Below are 23,607 nucleotides of genomic sequence, written 5' to 3'. Positions count from 1 at the left end.
GTCCTATAACATAACCACACCAAGTAGTTCTAGTTGCTAACTTAACATAAAATACTACCAATGTCATTCATTATGCTCAACTTATGAGATTATTAAAGAAAAGAAACAACAGGCCCAAAATGGAGTCACTTGTGCTAAGCCCCACATCAGCAAACCAAGACTTAATATCTACACTAATTATACTTTCAGCCTCTCCCAGGAATGACCTTTAACCAGCCAATTTGAAATCACCTGGTCAGCACTAGTGAAGGTAATCTGCCTTTTAGACTTCTGCCCTTCCCCCAAAGGAAGATGATCTTGCCTGAAACAATCCACTCTGTGTTAGAAACTTCCTTTTCTGCCCCCTTCTGTCTAGAAAAACCTTCCATTTTGTACAGTTCCTCAGAGCTCCTTTCTATCTGCTAGATGGGATGCTGCCTGATCCATGAATTGTTGAACAAAGCCAATTAGATCTTCAAACTTAGTTGAATTTTGTTGTTTTAAAAAAGCAAGCAAGCATCTACAAGGCAAGGGAAAACAGGATTGAAACAAAAACACAACCCACCAACTGGGAAAAAATATTTGCAAATTGTATGTCCGACAATGGGTTGATCTCCATATTATATAAAGAACTCACACAACTCAACAACAAAAAATCAAACAACCCAGTCAAAAAATGGGCAGGGGATATGAAAGACATTTCTCCAAAGAAGGACCTTTCCCAGCTGTGGTCAGAGAGAGAGGTCAGTAGGAGAAGGATTCAGTGCTCTGTTACTGGTTCTGAAATGTAAGGGACTACGTGCAAGGATGGGAGAGGGGTCAATCCAGAAGCTGAAAAAGGTATGAGTGAATTCCTTCATAACCTGAGTAGAAGGAAAGATTTTCTAACCATGACTCAAAATCTAGATGCAATAAAACAAAATATTAATAAACAACTACAAAAAAATGTTTTAAAAATTTTACAAGGCAAAAAAAATTTATTCATAAAATCAAAGGACAACTGACAAACTGAGAGACTGTACATGCAGTAATATCACAGATAAAAGGCAAATATGCCTAATATTAAGAATTCAAAAATTGAGGGGAAAAAAGGCCAAAAACTCAATAGAAAAATGAGCAAAAGAAATGAACAGATAATTTACTAAGAAAAGACACAATCATGGCCCTTAAAAATAGAAAAGGTTTTCAATTTCTTTCCAAATATAAGAAATGCAAATTGAAACTAGTGAGATACTATTTCAAACTTTTAAATTGGCAAACATAAAAGAGCTTGGCAGACCTCTCTGTCGACATCGTTGGTGAGAATGCAAAATGGTATAATCCTTATAGAGGAAAATTTGGCAATATCTAATAAAACTACACATACATTTTATCTACTGACCTAACAATCCCACTTTTAGGAATTAATCCTGAAGATATGTTTCTAACTCATTGCAACTTAGTTTGTAATTACAAAATATTGGAAACAACCCAATTGTCCATACATAGGAAATTGGTAGAATAAATTCTGGTATATTCATTTGGTGGAATAATATGCAACTATAAAAAAAAGAATGAGGAAGATCTCTATGAAAAGGAAAAGACAACTACCCTTAGGTTACAATTTCTATTATAAAATTTATAGAGGACATAACATTTGGAAGCTTCATTTTTTTATCTAGACATTTACCATGTGCCCATGACGGGAACAGAGAATTGAACAGCACATTGCCCCTGCCCTCAAGGACCTTACAAATGATGAGAGAGACAAACAGCTAAATTTCATCAATTCCAAGATATACAGTCTTTACATTTTAATATCTCTGAGATCAGGAAGAGTCTGCAATGGCCAGAATCTTACAACAGCTGCTGGCTAGCTAGTTATCACTGACTGCACATATGTGAACTTGGTTTTGTATGTTTGTTTGTGACATAAAGGACAACCGTAATGCTTTCATGCTTTGGTCAACAAATTAAGGACCATTGGGGAAAAGAATATGAGTCCTAGCTATTGCCTAAAAACATTTCTGTCAAGACCTTCTGTTAAAATCAATATAGCACCAGTATCAAAACCAGCAGAATGGCTGTCAGTAGTTTGGAAGAACATCCTGGAAACAGAAGAAGAGCACTCTGTTCCTGACAAAGCACAGAGGACACAGAAAATATGATGTGAAACAACATGAACGTCTACACCTGAATCAGAAAGCGCTTTAGAAGATTCTAAGTTAGATTCTGAAGACGAAGAAATTCTAAAAATATTTCAACCATTTACCACATTTATATTTTCCTTGTTTTGCAAGCAAAACAGATATATGATCTAAATTAAGTCTAAAAGTGTTCTTTCATTGGGGCTGGCCCCGTGGCCGAGTGGTTAAGTTCGCGCGCTCCGCTGCAGGCGGCCCAGTGTTTCGTTGGTTCGAATCCTGGGCGCGGACATGGCACTGCTCATCAAACCACGCTGAGGCAGCGTCCCACATGCCACAACTAGAAGGACCCACAACGAAGAATACACAACTATGTACCAGGGGGCTTTGGGGAGAAAAAGGAAAAAATAAAAAAATCTTTAAAAAAAAAAAAAAAGTGTTCTTTCATTAAGGATAAAATAAAAATTCTAAGTGACAAAAGTCTTACGTCATAATTTAATTTGCTGTACTTTTTCTTTCTTACTGGTACATAAAACAATGATGCTTCTTACAGTTGATAGCATCTTGGACTTAATGAAACAGTAAATATTGACTGATAAGTGCTATCGAAAAAGACGCTTAAGAGTTGCTGAAACAAAGAGAGAGTACATATAAATCAAACTAAGGACTTAAAGAAAACTCAGAGGTGGTGGCAGTAGAGTTAAGTTTTGAAGAGTAAGCAAATTGGCCCATAGGAAAAGGAAAGTTTAGACAGCATGCACAGTGCAAGAAAGCCTGGATGTTCCAGGCAGCAGGTTACGCTGGGGAAACCACAAATCATTCCTTATGGCTGGAGTTAAAAGGTGAATGTTGGTTGCACGGGTTGAGGCCTTAAACCTGGCTAAAAGAGGCTTGGAAGGCCAAATAAAATAGAGCCCTGTATGCTAAACAACAGAATTTGAATATTATCTTGCAAACTCTAAGAGGTGATTAAAAGGTTTAAAAGGGGGAAAATTAGAATGAACAAAATTCAGTGTTGGAAAGATGTAGTGGGCAAAACCCAGGCTGGAAATGGGTGGAAAGCTTAGAAAGCTAGCATTGATAACCTACGAGAGAAGGGCTGAGCATCAGAAGTAATAGGAACTGTAGTAGGAACACAGAGAAGTTCTGACATAAACACTAATAAAACTGTGATTTTATTTAGGTACTCAGCAATGAAAAAAGAACAAATTTCTGATACATGCAACAATGCACATAAGTCTCAAATGCATTATGTAAGCGAAATAAACCAGACTCAAAATTCCATTTATATGCTGTTCTGGAAAAGGTAAAACTAACAGGGATAGAAAACAGATCCGTGGTTGCCAGGGGCTGACAGGAAGGTGACTAGAAAGGGGTACAAGGGAATTTTTTGAGGTGATGGATATATCCTACATGTCTCAATTGCGGTGGTGCTTACACAACCAAACCTGTTTGTCAAAACAGGCTGAATTTTACTATATGTGAATTATACCTCAATTAACATTACTAAAAAACCTACCAAAAATGTCGTAAGGTGGAATACAGTCACACTCACTCACTTATTTTTTGCCTATGTCTGTTTTTCTCACTGCAATAGAAGAGTTGAGCAGTTTCAACAGGGACTGCCTGGTCCACAAAGTCTAAAATACATACTACCTGGCCTTTAAAGAAGAAGTTTGTCAACCCTGTTACAGACTAATATCACCCATTTGTTTGGTTCTCATTAAAAAACTTAATTGTCCATAAAAAGAATAAGAAGATAGTAACAGAATGTGCATAAATGCTCTATTCAAACTATTTGGGCTATAGAAATGAGTTGTTTTTCAAATACATCCTGAATTAAGTCTCCAAATGGAAAGAGTATTACTTAGTTCTCAATAACAGCCACAGATTTTTTTTTAGAAACTTTCACAAGATCTTGCCATTATAATCACATCTCCCAATTTGACCTATTGTTTAAATTATATGTTTTTTGGATATTTTTTCTTGTTAAAGTAACAAGAGATTGGTCTTTCATTTAAGTAACTAGCTACAATCTATAAAACTGCTTCTTCATGTAACTTCTCCATGAAACTACTAGCTTTCCTGTGTATTTGAGGTGTGAAGTATATATTCAAATAATTAGAGATACATTATTGACTGACTTTCACTTCCCTTTTGAAGCTGGAAAACATGGATAACAAAGCTTGTAATATTTTTACATAAAAATAAAGGACAAACACTATGTGAAGATTTTAAAAATGTGAAGAGGGAAGAAATCATACTAGCTGCATAAATAAGATTTGATTATAATGAGTTGTATTTATTTCATTATTTACTTAAAAAATGAAGAAATGTTATAAAGTGCTAGTGTGCACAGGCAATAAATAGAATGGTGACTTACAATTAGTTGGGCATAAACTTGAATAACCTTTTCCAATAATGGTGATGCATTACAGAGAGCCATCCATACGCTATCACTTCCAGTAAAGGACATTTATGAAGCAACTTATTGGAGTAAGGGTTATAGTCTGTGGCTTTACAATTTAATTTGTAAAATTCCCTGTGTGTGCAATTGCCATCTGCTTCTCAGCACCCTGATGAAACTTAACTGAGATAACTATTCCATACAGAGTGTAAGAATTATAATTTTACAATTAAGAGTAACACTATAATGCATTATAACTCATCTATTAAATTATGACCAAAAACATTGTAAATAGTTATTGATCCTCTTACAGCATGCCTCTGATATTATAGGCAAGAAAAATGAAATCATATTTAATAAAAATGTCACTTCAAATTAGAAGGGAAATTTTATTCTGATAACTTTAAATTTTATGCTGCACTAAATTTTATTCTCTGATAGACTAGAATAAATTTTAAAGTATATTCTAAATAAAAGAGGCAGGAGACAAAGCAACATCACTATCAAGGAGAAATTGAAGATGACACAAGATAGAAGTCTTGGTAAGCCTGGGACTTGAAAAGATTGCTCAAGTCAACCATTTTAAAGTTCTTAGTGACAATGACATACCTTGTTCTTTGAAAATAAATTTTATAACATAAGAAATTTGAAGGAGTTGAGGTGAGTAAATTCTTAGATAGCCTTATGAAGGTTATTCTATGTGGGAAAAGAAAAAACACTAAGAAGACAGGAAGGACAATAGATTATAGCAAAATAAGAAAGCAAGCAAACAAGATGAATTACAGAATCATGGAGAAAGTCAGCCTCCAATGTTGAATATAAACACTTAAATGAAGACAGGTGTCTTGAAATCTTCATAAGAGAAAAGTGCAAAGTCAAAACAAAGACAAGAAGCAAGTAAATAAATCTAAGACACAGACCACTGAAAACAAACGAGAGAGAATAAAAAGAAGTAAAGATACTTCCACTGTGTTGGATAAACAGGAAGAAGTAGGGGTTGTAGATTAGATGGAAGATGGAGAAGAGAATTCGGTTTGAGGTCAGCTATAGGAAGAAAATCTTAGCTAAGGAGTCAAAAATGATCCTAAGACATCAACATGTTTTAGACAGTGATTATTTTCATTAAAAGTTACATAAACGTATTTGATATTAAAATTTTGATTGCAGTTGACTTGACTTTTAATCCAACTAGTGCTTAAACAGAAGAAAGTGATCTTAGATCTGGTGCTGTTTACGACAATGTAGAAAGAAACATGGAAATATGCCCGTATCTGGTTGTGAAAGAAAAGATAATAACTTGTATTTCTTCTATGAAATCGCTGTGAAATCTAGGAAATCACTAGCTTCAACACTATAAAAAGAATAATCAGTTAAAAGAACCTGATCTAACACTTGTGTCAAACGACTTACAATTTTTATAACCTATTATAAAACTTACTTTGTGTACTGCCACAAGTTTGTGTTAAGGCTCTGTTTTTCTTTTTCTTCATATGAAATTCAGTTCTAAAAACAGTCAAGTCTAAAAATATGGCAAAACCCACAGATTAAGTGTAGCTTTATACATGTACAAGTAACAGGGAAATCGTCACATCTTCTAGGAAAACAGATGCTGGGTTACTTATTCCCACTAAACTCTCCACGTCAGGTCAAATTTCTGGAAATTTTTCATTAATATTGACTGTATTATTATAAAACCCAAATTCATTCTTTAATTCACTAAATTAGTTCCTCTGTCCGAGAGAGGTCAATGATCTTTACTAATAAATATGAAAGTGTGAGCAAAGAGTCTTACATTTGATCTCAGGAGCTTGGTTTTTATCATAAAAACCAATTACTAACAGTTTACAAAATGTGGAACTGTCAATACAGTGCCTAATATATGCTTTGATCCAGCTCATGGAAAGAAGCCATACGGAGAGAGAGAGAAACAAACTTACTATAAAACATGTTACTGTTATTATATTTCTCTATCCCTTTCTGAAGTCTATACTTCTAGAAACCCCTTTTCTCCTAGACATTTCTCAAAAAATTAACGGGTAGAAAAGCAAAATTGGAAAAGGTGATTTCAGAATATGCAATCGTTTGCTTATCTCTGTTCCAGTTCCCCAATCCTGGCAGGACATCTACAATGTGGTAGACAACATATATGCAAAGGACGGTCAAAACATTCTTCTGGGAAACTATATGCCTTTCAATTATCATCACCCACGTTTTTCAGATAGAAGATTAATAAGATATGACTAAATGACCTTATTCTGTGGCAGAAACTAGAAGAGACTGACTTCATATCTCAAATGTGTTTCAAGAAATAGAATGGCCTGCCATCAACTTTAATGGTAGCATCTTCCTACTTTTGTTTTCCATCAATCAACAAACTGAACAGGAAAGTAAAAAAACATTAAAATAGAATAATATTTTTGTGAGCTTATGGTCACTCTTCGAAAATATATAAGAAAATCTATTCTCAGCCTCTTAAATTAATTCTTTCACATATAAAGATAACATTCTCAATGGTAGGATACTTTAGGTAGTTTTCCGCGGAGCTGAGAGATCTGAATTGATGGAGACATACACACTCAGTTGCTTGGTTCTTCTTTTAATGGATATTAGGATGAGGTGACCATAATTCTCACAGCTCAACCACATTATCTTAGAATAATTTACCACTATAGTGTAAAAATCACTATAAACCTACTATAGAAATCTGATACAGAAACAGTACTGTCTGGAAAAACCGATGAGGCATAAATTATTTCCAGCTTTCATTAGAATGGGAGTTTTTATTTTAATGTGAAGAAAATATTCATCTATAAAATTTTAGAAACAATGCTAATAAATTGGAATGGAGTCAAAGAGAAAAGAAATACTATCCTCAAAAGGTCTCGTCCACATGATTACAAAGCAACGGCACCTGGAAAGGTAAATTATGCCTGTATTTATCCTTGATCTGTAAGTGGAATATAAGATATTTATAACAAAACTTACCTTGTTTTACAAATATATTGATGATTTGGGAGTTTTCCTTCCATTATTTGGTAGAAAAGTATTTTCATTGGAAATCAGAAAGTTCACGGTTAACACGAGCTATAGAAGGGTATGGACAGATGAAGTAGCATACTGAGCTAACTATCTGTTTTCTGATCTCTGACAAAGACGCCAAGGGGTGATTTTCTAAGAGGGCAGGGTATTCTTCATGGCATCTTCCATAAATTAAGTTAGAGATATTAATCCCCACCTCCAATTTCCTTATTTCCCTTAAAAAAATCTTGTAGACATATGCTTTCAGTGGGTTCCAAGACTTGCCACCTGCTACAGAATGTAGAAATTTATTTTTCTTTTCCCTACATGCTTATCTCTCAAGACTCATGGTATCACTACTAGTTTAAGTCTCTTCACCTTACTTCTTATTCTTCATAATTTCATAAACTTAGATCATGCACTTCCTCACAGATTTCATCTTTTAAGATCACAGAGTACTTCTTAGTAAATATTTGAACCTTTCGAGTCTTTCAATCAATTAATTATCTTAATTACCTTTACCTCCTTTCTTACCTACCTGCCTTTGTGTGTCTTTCTACAAATACGATAACGAAAACTGTACAAAATAGCAAAGGTATAGATCCACTATAGTTTTATACAAAGGCAGGATATTTTCTCTTTTGTTTCCAAAATTTTTTTCAATGTAACCCAAAATCCTAACTGGTACCTTGGTGCTCTGAATGAGTTAAACTACCCAGAAGAAAGAAAAAAATTAATTTCAGCGAAAATTCTCACATATCTTTTACAACAGATATTCTGCTTGTAGCCCAAAAGTTACCAGGATCATGTAATCACAATTCCTTCTAAACTATGGCCAATTCAACCAATAGGCACAAAATACCTTAAAGCGGCATGACAGAAATCTTCTCAACAGAGTCATTTGAAAATATGAGCTGTTAACAAAATTTTCTATGACCTACAGAGTCAAGAAGTAACTGGTTTAAATGTCATTTTTCAAAAATAAGAACACTGTTAATAAAAATATATTTAGTGTCAGTAACAAAAAACGTTTAACCACAGAATAAACTAAAAACACAAAATACATCCTAAAATGTAAGTAAACAGTATCACAACCACTTCCAAAATTGTTCAAAGAATAAAAATAGAGACTCTTCTATAAGTAAGAAGGTACCATAACCAGCCAAAAACTAACATATAGAATCAAAAAATTAGCAAGATAAAAATATCTTAGGAGATATACATGACAGAAAATTTCACTCTGTAAAATGCCAGCTGTAAGTTTGATTTTTTATCATACTATATACAAGATGTACATCCATCAAAATGCTTAGGAATAAATTTAACCAAGGAGATAAAAAATTTGTCCACTGAAAACTATAAAACGTTGCTGAAAGAAATTAAAGAAGATATAAATAAGTAGAAAGATATCCACTTTCACATTTTCACAGATTGGAAGACAAAATTAAGATGACAATACTATTCAAAGCGATCTACAGATTCAAAGAGATCTCTATCAAAATCTCAATAGCATTTTTTTGCAGAAATAGAAAAACCTATCCTAAGATTCTACTGAATCTCAAGGGACCCTGAATAGCCAAAACAATCCTGGAAAAGAAGAACAGAGTTGGAGGTCTCACATTTCCTGATTTAACAACTTACTACAAAGCTACAGTAATCAAAACCGTGTGATACTGACATAAGGACAGACATATAGACCAATGGAACAGAACAGAAAGCCCAGAAATAAACCCTCACGTAGATGGTCAATTGATTTTTGACAAGGATGCCAAGACCAGCCTATGGGGAAAGGACAGTCTTTTCAACAAATGATGCTGGGAAAACTGGATATCCACATGCAATGGAAAGAAGTTGGACCCTTACTTTACACCATATACAAAAATTAATTCAAAATAGATCAGAGACTTAAATGTAAGACCTAACACTGTAAAACTCTTAGAAAAAAACGGGGAAATTTACAACATTGAACTTGGTAACCATTTATTGAATATAACAGCAAAAACACAGGCAACAAGAAAAAAAGGTAAATTAGACTTCATCAAAATTAAAAACTTTTGTGTATCAAAGGACACTACCAAGAGAGTGAAAAGACAACCCACAGAATGGGAGAAAATATTTGTAAATCATATATCTGAGAATGGGTTAATATCCAGAACATATAAAGAACTTCTACAACTCAAAAACAGAAAAACAACCCAATTAAAACACAGGCCAAGGAATCTGAATAGGTGTTTCTCCAAATAACATATACAAATGGCCAATAAGCATATGAAAAGATACTCAACATCATCAGTCATTAGGGCAATGAAAAAAAAACCACAATGAGTAACCACTTCACACCCATTAGGATGGCTATTATTAAAAACAAACCTAGAATCTAACAAGTGTTGACAAAGACGTGGAGAAATTGGAACCCTTGTACCCCACTGGTGGGAATACAGAATGGTGCAGCTGCTGTGGAAAACAGTTTAGTGGCTCCTCAAAAAGTTAAACATTGAATTACAATATGATTCAGCAATATCGCTCCTAGGTATATACCTAAAAGAGTTTAAAGCAGGGACTCAAACAGATACTTGTACACCGATGTTCATAGCAGCATTATTCACAATAGCCAAAATGTGGAAACAACCCAAGTGTTCATCAATATATGAATGGATTAAAAAAAAAGTGGAACATATATACAACAGAATATCATTCAGCCATAAAAAAGGGATGAAATTCCGGTGTATGCTACAACATGGACGAACCTTGAAAACATTACGCTAAATAAAATAAGCTAGACACAAAAGGACCAAAATTGTGTGATTCTACTTATGTGAGAATTGTACAATTCAATGAGAAACATATATATTTATACGAGGTATCTAGAATAGGCAAATTCATAGGGACAGAAAGTAACACAGAAGTTACTAGGGTCTGGGGGAAGAGAAAAATAAGTTATTGTTTAATGGGTATAGCGTTTCTATTTGGGATGATAAAAAAAGTTCTGGAAATAGATACTGGTTATAGTTACACAACATTGTGAATGTACTTAATGCCAGTGAATTGTACACTTAAAAATGGTTAAAATGATAAATTCTACGTTATGTATATTTTCCACAATAAAAAATAATATTAACAATCTATTCGATGAATGCCTAATTATCTCCTGCAGCTGCCAAAACCCATTTTGTTTAGATTTCCAAATTACTGTTAAATCTACTCTATGTGCACACATACATATAAAATGAATTTTTCTTGAAAAACAGATCCTCATATGTTGTGCACATCAGATATCCTAGAATGTACCTTCAAAAGTTCCAAATAATTGCACTCCAGTCTGATTGCTATTTATTATCTACACCAAAAATTTAACAGGTCATAACTTAAGGGAGACTATAAATTCTACTAATGATCCAAATGTATATGTTTACAGTCCAAGTGCTAAAAATGAGCATCATACCTGATAGAGCATGATAGGTTCTATATTGTATCCCAAGGTTTCTGCAAAGTTCTTAGCGATGACTGTTTTACCACAACCCTACAAATAGAAACACAATCATTTAAGGGATAAGTCAAATAATCAAAAGTCAGGAAACAGAATTTTGCAGTGAGGCTGACATTCTTACTTTTCCTCCAATTAAACATATGTCTTTAACCATGTGAGACTGCATCATTTCAGCCAGTAGTTGCTTATGGCTTAAAGTCTGGATAAAATGCTCTGATGCACAAGGTTGATTTAATGGCCTGGTCCCAGCTGCCACCTACAATCAAAGAGAGATAAATATAATATGCACATGTTTTTCTCAAAATACCAGTAACTGAAAGTACAGAACTGTCATTTAAAAGCTCCTACTAATTCCTTGCTCAATCCAATTATAAATTGCTTTTGATATTTCAAAAGAGCAGGATCTATTCTCATTCACAGATCTGATGATTATCCTCATCCAACTTTTACATCAATCATCCCTCTAAAATTAAAGACCCATGTTTTCATAAGAATTTTCATAAGAATCATGTCATTTTCATGCTATTATAACAACAATGTCACTGCTTGAGAATGAAGGTTTTTGTTCAAATTCCAGTTATAAGTACAGAATTTAAAGTCAGTCCACTGGGACTCTCCAAAGTCACCAAAGACCTCTTGCTTTCTAAAATCCACATCCACAAACCCTTTTTCACTCTTAGTTTACCACTCAGAAGCACCTGTTCTTAAAATCTCTCTTCCCATCCTTCAGATCTACTTCTCCTTTTATTTCCTATTTCCTCCTTATTAGTCTCCTGGGGGCCCTGCTGAGGACTTGACCATACTGTATACAAGACGAACCCTAAAGAATTGTAAGTTTGGAAGTGAGAAGATCAGATTTGCATTTAAGAAAGATCATCCTGGTGGTAACACAGAAAGTTAAGTGGAAGGGACTGCAGGCAATGAAGTTAGAAAGCCATTACCAAAGGGAAGCAAATAACGAAACCTCATGCTTCTGGACATACGTTTAAACTGCCTGAAATATCCTACCACCTTTCTACTCCTGGGCCACTGAAAAATTCCTGTCATTCTTCAAGACTTAGCTCAAGCCACACCTCCTCTCTGAAGCTTTCTCTACTCCTCCTGACTCCCAGTACTACTTCCTTCTCTATATTCCCATAGCCATTCCAATGCAGTCCTTACTCATCTGCCTCTGTCCTAGACTATCAGTTCTGTAAGGACATTCATCTGAAGGAGACAGAGAGTGTAGCGGAAAGTGATCCTGTCTAGAAGTTCCAGCTGTGACATTTCCTAGCTGGTGACCATGGGTGAACTGACTACCCTCTTTACATCTCAGTTTTCTAATCTATAAAATGGAGATAAAACTTAACTCCAGGGTCATTGAGGTATTTAATGGCATAATATATGCAAAGAGACAAACACAGTGATTAGTATCCAGTAGGCACTAGTAAATGTTAATACAGAGCCTGGCTCCTAGTAGACATAATCAATGTTCAGTTTGATGAATGAATAAATACAGTAACATGAATAAGTATTACTATCACATTAAAACACACAAAAAAGCCTATAATTAAAGTTTGCTCCATCACAACATAAGAAGGCAAGCATTTATTCTTTCCTACATTCACTTACAATTTATTTCTCAGCATTTTTCAAGCTGTGTTTTCTAGTACAGTTTTACATCGCCTCTTAGGGTTCTTAGGGGCTTCAAAGAAAGGGTTAGAAGAAAGGGAGGCAGAGCAAGCAGATGAGCTCTATGACCATATATCCTTCCCCTGCTCTAAAAACTGTGCATCTACAAGAGCTCCTCTTTTAACGTTTCACGTAGCGAAGAAAGATCTTACTTGAAAAGAATGTTCGCTGGCTGCTAAAACATGTTCGAAAACACTGACTATTTCTTAGCAAGGACTCATAGTACAAAATGCTTTCATTTATCAAAACTTGATTTGATTTTCCTAGAGGCCGACTTTGATTTCTGAGGAAAACCTATCCCTATGTTTCCCTGAACTTTTCCAGTTTACAAACATATAGGACTCTGGATACACAGATAAATATAAATACAGACATACAGGCTTGAAGCTATAGAGCCAAAGACTTACAAGGGGATCATACACCCAGTTAGGTCACAAAAATGGGCAAAGCTACATCTTAGACAGCATAAACCTTGATTCATTACCTTAATGGTCACCTCTCTTTCTGCAATCCGGATAGTCACAGAAGCTTGGGGAACATCGTTTTCATTCAACCTCTCCACTCTCAAGATCTCTTTAGGAAGCATAGAGCTTCCTGAATCTTGGATTTGAAAGCGCTATAAAATTAAAAAGAAAATCATGTAGTTTACTTTTCATTTTAGTATTAACGTTGGATATCTGGAAGACTCCATCTTAATTAGAACTGAAACTCACTCTATATTATAAAAGTAGAGGTAAAAAAAATTAAGGAGAATTTTTTCCCATTTTCACAAATACCATTCTACTTAAGCCAATTACTAAGGTGATATGATAATAGTCCCTAAAATTGACTAAATGACAGGAAATGGAATCACTGTATTCCTGACCTGGTGGAAGTTCATAGCCTACATTTCTTGATAATCAAAGGTTCCAGTTTCCTAGAAAGGGACGATGAGACTCTTGAAAACATGCTTAAGTAAAATATAAGGCCTATATCAGTCGATTTCTTAAATCAACTGAAATTAACATGTTGCCTGAAATTCATGAAACAAGAACTTCCCGGACACCATTCTGCTCTTTGCTTGTGCGGTTAGTTTGAATAAATTATAACAAGTTAATTTTCCACAGTATCTGCCACAATGTCTTACTTACACAGCATAGGTTCTCAACATTTGTCAAATTACATTTAAAAGGCCAAGACCATTGATTCTTTCTTCATGTGGGCCAATTACTAATGTTCTAACACTTGGTTACATCCCCCCATACCAGCTCATTTTATAAAAAAATGTAAACAGAGAACACAAATAAGTATATGAAAAATGAGAATACCAATTGAAAATTAATTAAATTCTATGCCCTACTAATAGCAGCCATGTTCAATATGAAAAGTTTAATTCACTTTTAGTATTAAACACGCAGAAATTACCACCCTCCTAAAAATCCTACCATAGTTGTAGAACATCACCACTATAGAGTTGTACCTCAATGAAAAAAAATCCCTGCTTATGTAACAGAATGATGCAACGCCAGAAAATAATTTTGAGGAAGAAAATTATCTTCAATCTCAATACTCTAAACATAATAGCCCAGTTCAAGTCTTCGTCTTGGTGTCATAAGTACTCAAGACAATCATTTACTTCTTTCTCCACATCTAAGAAAAACTGTCTATTTGTGCTACCATAAAGAAATATGTTCTGGGGCTGGCCTCATGGTTGAGTAGTTAAAGTTCTGCGTGCTCTGCTTCACCAGCCTGGATTCCCAGGTTTGGATCCCAGGTACACACCTACTCCACTCATCAGCCATGCTGTGGAGACATCCCACATATAAAGTAGAGGAAGACTGGCACAGATGTTAGCTCAGCTCTAATATTCCTCAAGCCAAAAAAAAAGGGGGGGGGGGGAGGATTGGCAATGGACGTTAGCTCAGGGGCAAATCTTCCTACCAACAACAAAAAAAGAAATATGCTTTATACTCTACGCATTTTTTACATGCAAGTTCCCATAGTATCACACACTTCAGTAGGAATTGCTTCTACATTATAGAAAAATAACAATTATTGACACTTTAATTTCATGCAAAAAAAATGCTACACTATAAGGGAGGTTCAATAGGAAAGGAGAAAGGGCTTAGCCAAGTAATTAAATTCATTAGAATTTAGAATCTAGAGCCAGTAATTTCTGAGAAAACAAATATATGCGCTTAAAGGTATGTTTTTACTCCAGCTATAATAATGTCAGTCTAACTTGATATAGGATTGATGTCAGAGCACTTACATTCCAGAAATGAACACTAATGCCTTGAACCACTAGCTATACTGGTTATGTTCTTATAAATAATTCAAGCTAAAATATTTCAGTAGGATAAAAATAGTAGGCTAGAATACACTAAAATAGCAAAAAAAAAAAAAAAAAAAACAAGTTGCAAGGTGAATTACCATTTGCTGGCACAGGAAATTTAGAGAACTATTAATCAAAAAGGTAATTGAGGAGTAAAATAGATATATAATTCTTATAAGCTACATGTTAACAAGAAGTAGAAAATCAAAGTTTACCTTACCATTTTATATTAGTTATTTCCTATGAATTCTGGAATTTCAATTAAACAAAAAGTACTAGCATATTTTTTGATCCACTTTCTTTGGGATTACATTATCTGAACTGTGAAGCACAATTAAATAAAAGGAAATGTAAATCACATGGATGTTGGTCTGCAAGGCCTCCATGTTCACCCTCACAATTCCCAATCCTGTTCCATCAAGCTATTCATTCTCTTCATACTTTTTTCTAGGCTGTTGAGCACTAAAAGAGAAATTTTCCATATCATGTTCTCTGGCTACTGAACAAATATATAGCCCCCAGTCTCTGCTGGGTTCTTTTCCCAAAGCCCTTCAGCAACTAATACAAACCATTACTACTCTCCTAAGGAGTTAATTCCAGCACATTCATCCCTGTCTCAGCAGGTAATCTAGCTGCCTCTTCTACCCACAACAGAGCCTTCAGGCACATACAACTTCACTCTTCACTAGAATGTAAGCCCCAGTAGGGTAATTTCAAAATGTGTCAATTTGGTTCACTCCAAATCTTCAGAACCTGGAATCACACATAGGACACAGTCAATGGTCAATAAACGTTTGTTAAATGAGCAAACAAATGAAATTCTTTTTCCTTCATCCTCAAAATCATCTATGTATTTTCATCAATCCTTACTTCTTTTCCCACTGTCTCAGTAGAAAAGACTTCTGCTTTATTTATGACTGGATGGAAAGCCACTGGAACTCTGTTTTCTCCATCTCAGTTTATAACTGCATCATTCCAATTGTTGGGGAGAAAATATGTTCTTCCATCATTTCAAACCAAGGCACAATGCTTCTCTGAAAAGGTCCTTTCCTGCCTCCCCAGACCATATTTCCATAAATATTTTCCATGTACTCCACAGATTTTATTCCTTTTTCCTATAAAGATGTTTGTCTCCTCTGTTCCAAGAAACAAACAAACAAAAAGACATTTCTTAATTCTACATCATCCTTAAGTGACCCACTATCTTTTTGTTTCTAATCAAACTTATTTTACAAGTAGTATATAATCACTGTTTCAGCTTCCTCATCTCCGATTTACTATTTAGCCCACTAATTTTTGGCCTACATTCCCACCACTCTGCTAGCACTGCTCCAGGTAAGTCCACCAATAATATCCTATTTGCCAAATTAATTTTCCTATTTTATTGTTCCCTCCTTCTCAGTTTCTTTTGCAGGTTCATCTTCAGCTCCCTGACCAGTACACATTAGGATACTTCAGGAGTGGATCTTTTATATATTCTATGTTCACTTTTTAAATAATCTCATCCAGTTTCAGACTACAAACTATCTATATATTCATGACTCCCAACTTTCTCTCTCCGGTTCAGACTTTTCTCCTAAACTCCTGACTTGTATATACAACTGTACCCTTGACATTTCCATTTGGATAGCTAATAGGCATTTTACACTAAACATGTGCAACACTCAAGTCTTGATCTTCCCCCCATATTCTCTATCTCCAACTTCATCATTCCAGGTACTCAGTCCAAAAAGCTTGAAATCATCCTTGACTCTCTGTCTCAACTCTACTTCCAATCCTTCAATAGACCATATTGACTACCTTCAAAATTTCAACCAAATGAAACCACTTCTTACCAAGCTTACAGCTGGTCAAAACCACCACAACCTCTCAAGTAGATTACTACAACAACCTACTAACTGGTTTTCCCCTGCTTTCACCTTTACTCCCCAGTCTACTCACTACTCAGCAACCAGAGAGAGCCTGTTAAAACACTCAGTCAATAAGACATTTCTCCATGCAAACCCTTCTAACAACAATCTATCTCATCCAGACTGAAAGCAGAAGTCTTTTCAATGGCCTATGACACCCTATATGAGCTGACCTCCTTTACCTTCTGACCTCATCTCCTCCTCTCCTCTCCTTCACTCGCTCTGCCCCATCACACTGCCCTTTGCTGTTCCTAGGATACCCCAGGCGTGCTCCTGCCTCAGGGCTTTTACACTGGTTATTCCCTCTGTCTCAAATGCTTTCTTCCCACAGCATTCACTCTTCCTTTTTCAGGTCTTTATTCAAATGTCATCTTCTCAGTGAGGGCATCCTCAATTGACATCTATATACTTTACTTATTTACTTACTGCACTTAATTGATTGATTGATTGATCATTGCCCTTCACTAAAAACGAAGTTCCCTGAAGGCAGAGACTTTTGTCCATTTTGCTCACTGCTACATCTACACACAACAGTGCCTGGCTAATTGACTGGATGGAAAAATAGATGAAATGAATAATCTTTTTTGAGTAAATAATCTAAAAGTCTTCATTCAACAAGACATCTCTGCAACATTTGAAACTTGCCATTCTTTTCATCTTAACACGGTCTCTCTCAATGCCCCATGAGAATACTCTCTGCTGTTCTACTTCTATCTCTCTGACTGCTCTTCCTCTGCCTAATTTGAAAGTTCTTTGCCCACTGCCCAATCCTTAAATGTTGGTGCTTCCAGGCTTCAGTCCTCAGGCAGTATTTGTTCTATTTACGCTCCTCTTGGGTTCTTCCATCCATCGTCATGAATTCAACTAATACCCATACATTAATGACTTCCAAGTACTTATCTTTAATATCAAAATAGCTCCAGATCCAGATCTATATTTTCAAGTCTGCTAGTTAAAACCGCTTGGGAACCTCAAATTCAAAAAGACCCCCCGGACTGAACTATTTAGCCACCACCCTAAATATGCTCCTTTTCTCTACTTTCCCATCTTAGTTAATGGCAAGTCTATCTACTCAGTTGTCCAAGCTAGGATTCATAGACATTCTGGATTCCTCACTTTCTCTCACAGCCCCCCAAAGCACTTGTATTTTATCGGTTAGTAAAGTCTATCATCTCGCCTCTGAAACATTTCTCATATCCATCCCAACGCTATTTCACTGGCCTAATTCAGGTCTTTATTACTTTGACCAGAGTTATTCATTATTATGCTATACTACTATAAAATCATTACATTAAAATAGCTACTTATTTGCATGTTTGATGCTCCAAGTAAACCATAAGTTCCTCGAGAGCAGAGATCAGATCATATCCATTTCTGTATCCCCAGATTTGTGTACACATATCATCACTTGCCAAATAATGAGTGCTCAAAGTCTGTTGAACTAAAATGAAAGCACTAAGTGCAAGATCCTTCCAAGCTTCTCAGTAAAGACTATAGTTCATATTATATTATCAGTGGATAAGTGGCAGCATATCCTTTCTAAATCACCAATGGAACTTACTAATTTAACTATTGTTATGACCTAGAAGGACCGAGAGCCAAGACATGGTACTGGAAGCCTGGATGTACTTGTTACTCTACCATAACAAAGCATGCCATTCTCAAAGTATAGCAAATTCAGAAAGAGAGTATTCTCTTTAAGACATCCTTAACTAAAAGCTAGAAGTGATTTTATGACTACAGAAACATGTTTTTAGAATATGAATATCATATGATGAGCACCATCTGGGGAATGAAAGACATTCCAGCCATTTTTATAGCTTGTTTAGAAAAAAGAAAGGTATTCTGAATTTTAGTTGATGGTATTTTCTGTGAGTAATTATTTTTCCTGAAAAATAGTCTAATTAAGTGATTACAGTAAAATCCAAATGGATAATTCAAATGCAACTATCTATCAATTTCTATGACAATCTAGGTCAGAAAACAATTATTATTTATCAAGGAAAAGTTATTGTAAACATCTATATGTTTCTTTTTGGTGTGCTATTATAATAGATATTTCTATTCTTTAATTCAACATTTTTTTCCAAATTCAACAATATTTCCTTAATTTTTCACCTCTCTTAATTTAAAATTATTTGAGGCTATATAAAATTTTGCTCATCTATGAACATCAGCTTGAAAAGATAGACAAATTTAGAATAACAAACAGGCCACACAGACTGCCCCAAAACAGATCACACAGAATTATATCAATCAGTAAACTATTCTATTTTTAAGGAGAGAGATTTAATACTGTAATCTGGTTGTATGCATCAGCATGTAATGATCTTATAAAAAGAAAGTTCTTCATTAGGTTCAGATGAACGAATTTAAGCATCTCCCACTCCCCTCTGAGGAGTGGGAAAAAGGAGAAGTACTGTTCCTTAACTAGCTCTTTACACAAGGCAATAAAAGATAATCCCCTTTTCTTCTAAGTAATTTCATTCCCTTTTCCTTTTTTTTAAACTCTACAATCAAATTTGAAATAATTTCTATTCATAATATGGACCTTCAGTCTTTTTCTATGTTCCTTTCATTATGAAGGTCAAAATAAAGGCCAAACAAAATGCAGCAACACTGGCTACTTTCTTTAGAAAACTTAACTCTTTAAAGGTATTCTATAATTTTATCTAATTTGTACGACCAGTTTTGAAATTAGAGACCAGAAACACATCAAAGTGGTTTCTTTGTAAAAATAAAGACCTTTGCTCATAACTGACTTATCTAGACAGTGAATATCTTCTCTCAATTATGTCACAAAAAACTTTACTTTGCTTCATTTTATCACAACTTCCCGTGATATTTTCTTCCTCCCTGACTATTTACCCTTGTTCCCAAGGCACTAGGCTTTGTGCTGATGGGCATCAAGGGAGCTCATTGGGAATCACAGCCTTTTTTCTTAAGCACTCGGTGCTCTACTTCAATGACCAATGCCAACTTAGCTTAGATGTTGATTAAATCAAATACGAGTTCTAGTTCTCTTTTTTTTCAGTGCCTGGAATAAAACTTAAAGTGAACTATATAGTCAGAAAATGGTCATTTCCTGACACCTCAAGCCTGAGAATTAATTTCCCCATTTCCAAATGGCTCTTCATTGTCCCCTTAATATCCTTGCACCCCCTCCTCCTCCCTCTCTCCTCTCTTCCTCTCTCTCCCACCCTCTCCAGCCCCCATCTCACACACATAGCAGACCTCTTTCTTCTCTTTCACCAGTGGCTGCTATTTCACTGTTCTCAGCTCTGCTTCTATTCTCTGCTGTCTCTTTCTACTTCCCTTTGCCTCTATACTGACGTTTATTTTCCCCTTGCTTCTTTATGTTCTTAGATTCTGTCCCTAATTACGCTTCTCAGCATCTATGAGGAAGAGTTTTTTATTAGTTTCATTTTATTACTGTTATTATTTACATCATCAATCATAGAAAATATTATTTCTTGGACTAGCTGATATGTGAGAAAAAAAAAATCCCACTAAAGTAACTAGAATCTACTGTTCCACTCTTCTGAGCTCTTCTCACCATGATCAGCTGCAGAGAGAGTACTTCTAAACTCCCAAAGACCCTCTGTAGATTTTAGGATAAGGGAGAAACCAATACCATTCCACATGCTTAAGGCTGTCCAATCCTGGCCTCCAGAAAATGAAGGACCTATACATACAGCCACAACAGCTTAGTGCTTGCATTCCACCCACTCCTTAGAAATCTGTACTTTGAGCCAAACTGTAAACAAAAACCAAAAACTGTCTTTCGTAAACAGGAATTAATTTGGGTAAGTCAATAAGTCTCTGCCAAAGGTCAACACTTTTAAATATATAGTTATAAGATGAGGAAATTATGCCACACATATTTTAAAAGAAAACCATGCTCCATGTATTATAAATCACTTATGACAAAAACAAGAACTTCATTAGTTTACATGACAGGCTCTACAGCAGTTTCCATAGTTTTATATAAAATGCTTGCTTTTCAAGTTAATAATTTAAGTTATAGGCAGATAGATTTTTAACTCCATGTTTATTAGATATTTGTTTTAAAATTTTTTTAATTTTGAAATGAATTATAGTGGATAGTCACTTAAAATTTTTTTTTATCTTGAAATAATTTCAAACTTTTAGGAAAGTTGCAGGACACAGCTGTACAAGGAACTTCTGTTTTGCCTTCACTCAGATTTCTCAATGGTTAACATACACACACATCCAATCATTGGTCTTTTTGTGAACCATTTAAAAGCAAGCTACAGATATGCCACCGCATCACCCCTGAACATTCCAGTTCATGTTTCCTGAAAACAAGAACTCTGGCCAATGTAATCAACACATAAGCTTCCAAATCAGGAGAACAATTTAATAGAACACTACTATTCAATCCACAGACCCTATTCAAGTTTAACCAACTGTGCCAACAATGTCACTTTTTCCTATCTGCCTTGGCTGTCATAGCTCTTCAGTCTCTTTCAACAGTTTCAACAGTGAAACAGTTCCTCAGCTTTTCTGACTTTCATGGCCTGGACAGTTCTAAAGAATACAGGCCTTTTATTCTGTAAGATTGCCCTCAACCTAGGTCTATACAATACTTTCTCATGGCCAAACTCACACCATCAATTCCTATCTGAAATACTCCTGAAATGATACTGAGCTCCTCTCAGCACAACACTCAGGAGGCAGACGATGTCGACTTGTCTCACCTGATCAAGTTGGTGTTCACCGTAAAAATCTCATTTTCCTGTTTTGTAGTCAATTGAGTGTTTTAGGGGGGAGATATTCCTAAATTACATCAATATCCTATTTCTCTTAGAACTTCCACCCACCAGTTTTAATATCCTTTGGTGACTTCTGCCTAAATCATTTCACTGTTCTCTGATGGTTGCCAAATGGTGATTTTTCTATTTATATAATTCCTTCTGCATTTATTAGTAGGCATTCTACACTAAGGAAGATCCTTTTCTTCTCCACTATGCATTTGTTTGTTTGTTTATATCAATATGGATTTATAGATTCCTATTTTATTCAATGGGTTATAATCAGTTACTATCATTATTTATCTTGATGCCAAAACTGTCTCAGATTTCGGCCAGTGAGAGCCACTTCAAGCTGGCTCCTCTGTCACTTTGACATGTCAACATAATTTGTTGAACACTTCCCTACTTTTTGGCACAAGAAGATAGCCCAGGCTTATCATATACTTTTGCTGTGCTAAGCCTTGATTCAGCCCTACATCCAAGGAGTCCTGATTCCTTTTAGGGAAGTGTGGTATTTAGAAACCAATGTCTCAGCACCTGGTATGATCACTGGAGTGTTATAGTTTTTAGGCCCTCTCAGAGGACAGAGCTAGAAAACACATGTAAGTATACACATACGCACACATGCTATCTACATTTATTACTATATCCATCTGTTTATATATATTGAAAAAACATGAGTTTATACTGATTTCTGCAATTCCAATCTAACACTGCTGGGTTCTTTTTTTCCTCCCTGCTTTCTACATTTATAAATTCCTTCTCCAACAGTGAGAAAAAGAGCTATGGTTATCCTCAATATATTCACTCATTTGTTTAATTAATTTACTTATTTGCACAATGTAGGCAATCTTCAAACCTCACCAGCCATCTTTGTGCTTGCCTCTCCATCACTGACATGCCAATGCCTCCATCCCTGGAAAAGAAGAGAAGGAAAGGCAAGGGAAAGCAAGGGAAAGAAAGAAAGAGGGAGAGAAAAAAGTAGGAAAGAGGGGGAAGGGAGAGATGGGCAAAAGGGAAGGGAAGAGAAAATGGGAAAGGAAAGGAACAAAAAGAAAGTAAAGCAGATACTTACTTTTAAAACACCTTCCACAGCCATCTTCCCTTCATGTCCTAGTAAAATAGTGTATGGGTAAAGCCACTGGACTGCATGTTTGATTGACATCATAGGAAAGGAATCCTATTTAGGAGCAAAAATATATAGGAATGAGGAACATCTAAAATAATCACAGAGAATTTATCTGAAATATATATATGACATTGAAATTTCCTTACAGGTTTCTCATATTTCCCAGAAGTCTACAAAAACAAATATTAATTATTTCCTCTCCTCTTCCTGTTCCACATCCTTTCCCTTGGTAAGCTCACCCTCCTCTATTTTTCAGCAACTGCCTATGCGTTGTGGCTCCCATGTCTCTGTCTCTAGTCCTGACCTCTTTCTTGAGCTTTAGACTTGAACTGTCAACTTCCCATGAGATGTGACTATACGCCCATTCAGCATGTCTGAAACTACATATCTGAACACATTTCCCTACCCTACTCATCCCAAAGTACCTTCTTCACCGTTATTCCTAATCTTGAGTTAATCTTATCCACATTCACCCAGCTTCACAGTTATAACTACAAAGTTAGAAAGTGTTTATTATCCTAAAATCTTCCCCCCAAATCAAGCTGCTTTCCCAATTCTTTTAAAAGTCTAATAACAGGGACGATTAGGGAAATTTCAGTATGGACTGTCTATTAGATGCTATCATTGAATTACTATTAATATGCTGAGGGGTATAATAATGGTCTTCTGGTTATATAGAAGAATGTTCTAATTCCTAGAAGTTGCATACTGAAGTATTTAAGATTATGGACAGCAATTTGCTTTCAAATGGTTCAGAAACAAAAAGAGCAAACAAATGCAGCAATATGTTAAAA

At 35.3% G+C, this 23,607-nt stretch overlaps 1 protein-coding gene across 2 annotated transcripts in view; it reads right to left on the bottom strand.

Annotated features, from left to right (window-relative positions):
• The window catches only part of VWA8 (von Willebrand factor A domain containing 8), a 357,448-nt gene that overhangs the window by 268,910 nt on the left and 64,931 nt on the right, over positions 1-23,607 (bottom strand). For both annotated transcript variants that reach the window (XR_011492999.1, XM_014866869.3), the window contains exons 9-12: positions 22,760-22,864; positions 13,170-13,301; positions 11,136-11,270; positions 10,970-11,047 (exon numbers count right to left, since the gene is read on the bottom strand). Coding sequence is in view for 1 of the 2 variants with exons in the window: in XM_014866869.3 (XP_014722355.3) it covers positions 10,970-11,047; positions 11,136-11,270; positions 13,170-13,301; positions 22,760-22,864 (450 nt within the window). In the remaining variant the exon portion in view is untranslated. The remainder of the gene's footprint in view (positions 1-10,969; positions 11,048-11,135; positions 11,271-13,169; positions 13,302-22,759; positions 22,865-23,607) is intronic.

Source organism: Equus asinus, chromosome 11, assembly GCF_041296235.1.
Source record: "Equus asinus isolate D_3611 breed Donkey chromosome 11, EquAss-T2T_v2, whole genome shotgun sequence".
NCBI classification, from domain to species: domain Eukaryota; kingdom Metazoa; phylum Chordata; class Mammalia; order Perissodactyla; family Equidae; genus Equus; species Equus asinus.
This window is presented reverse-complemented; position numbering and strand designations above follow the sequence as displayed.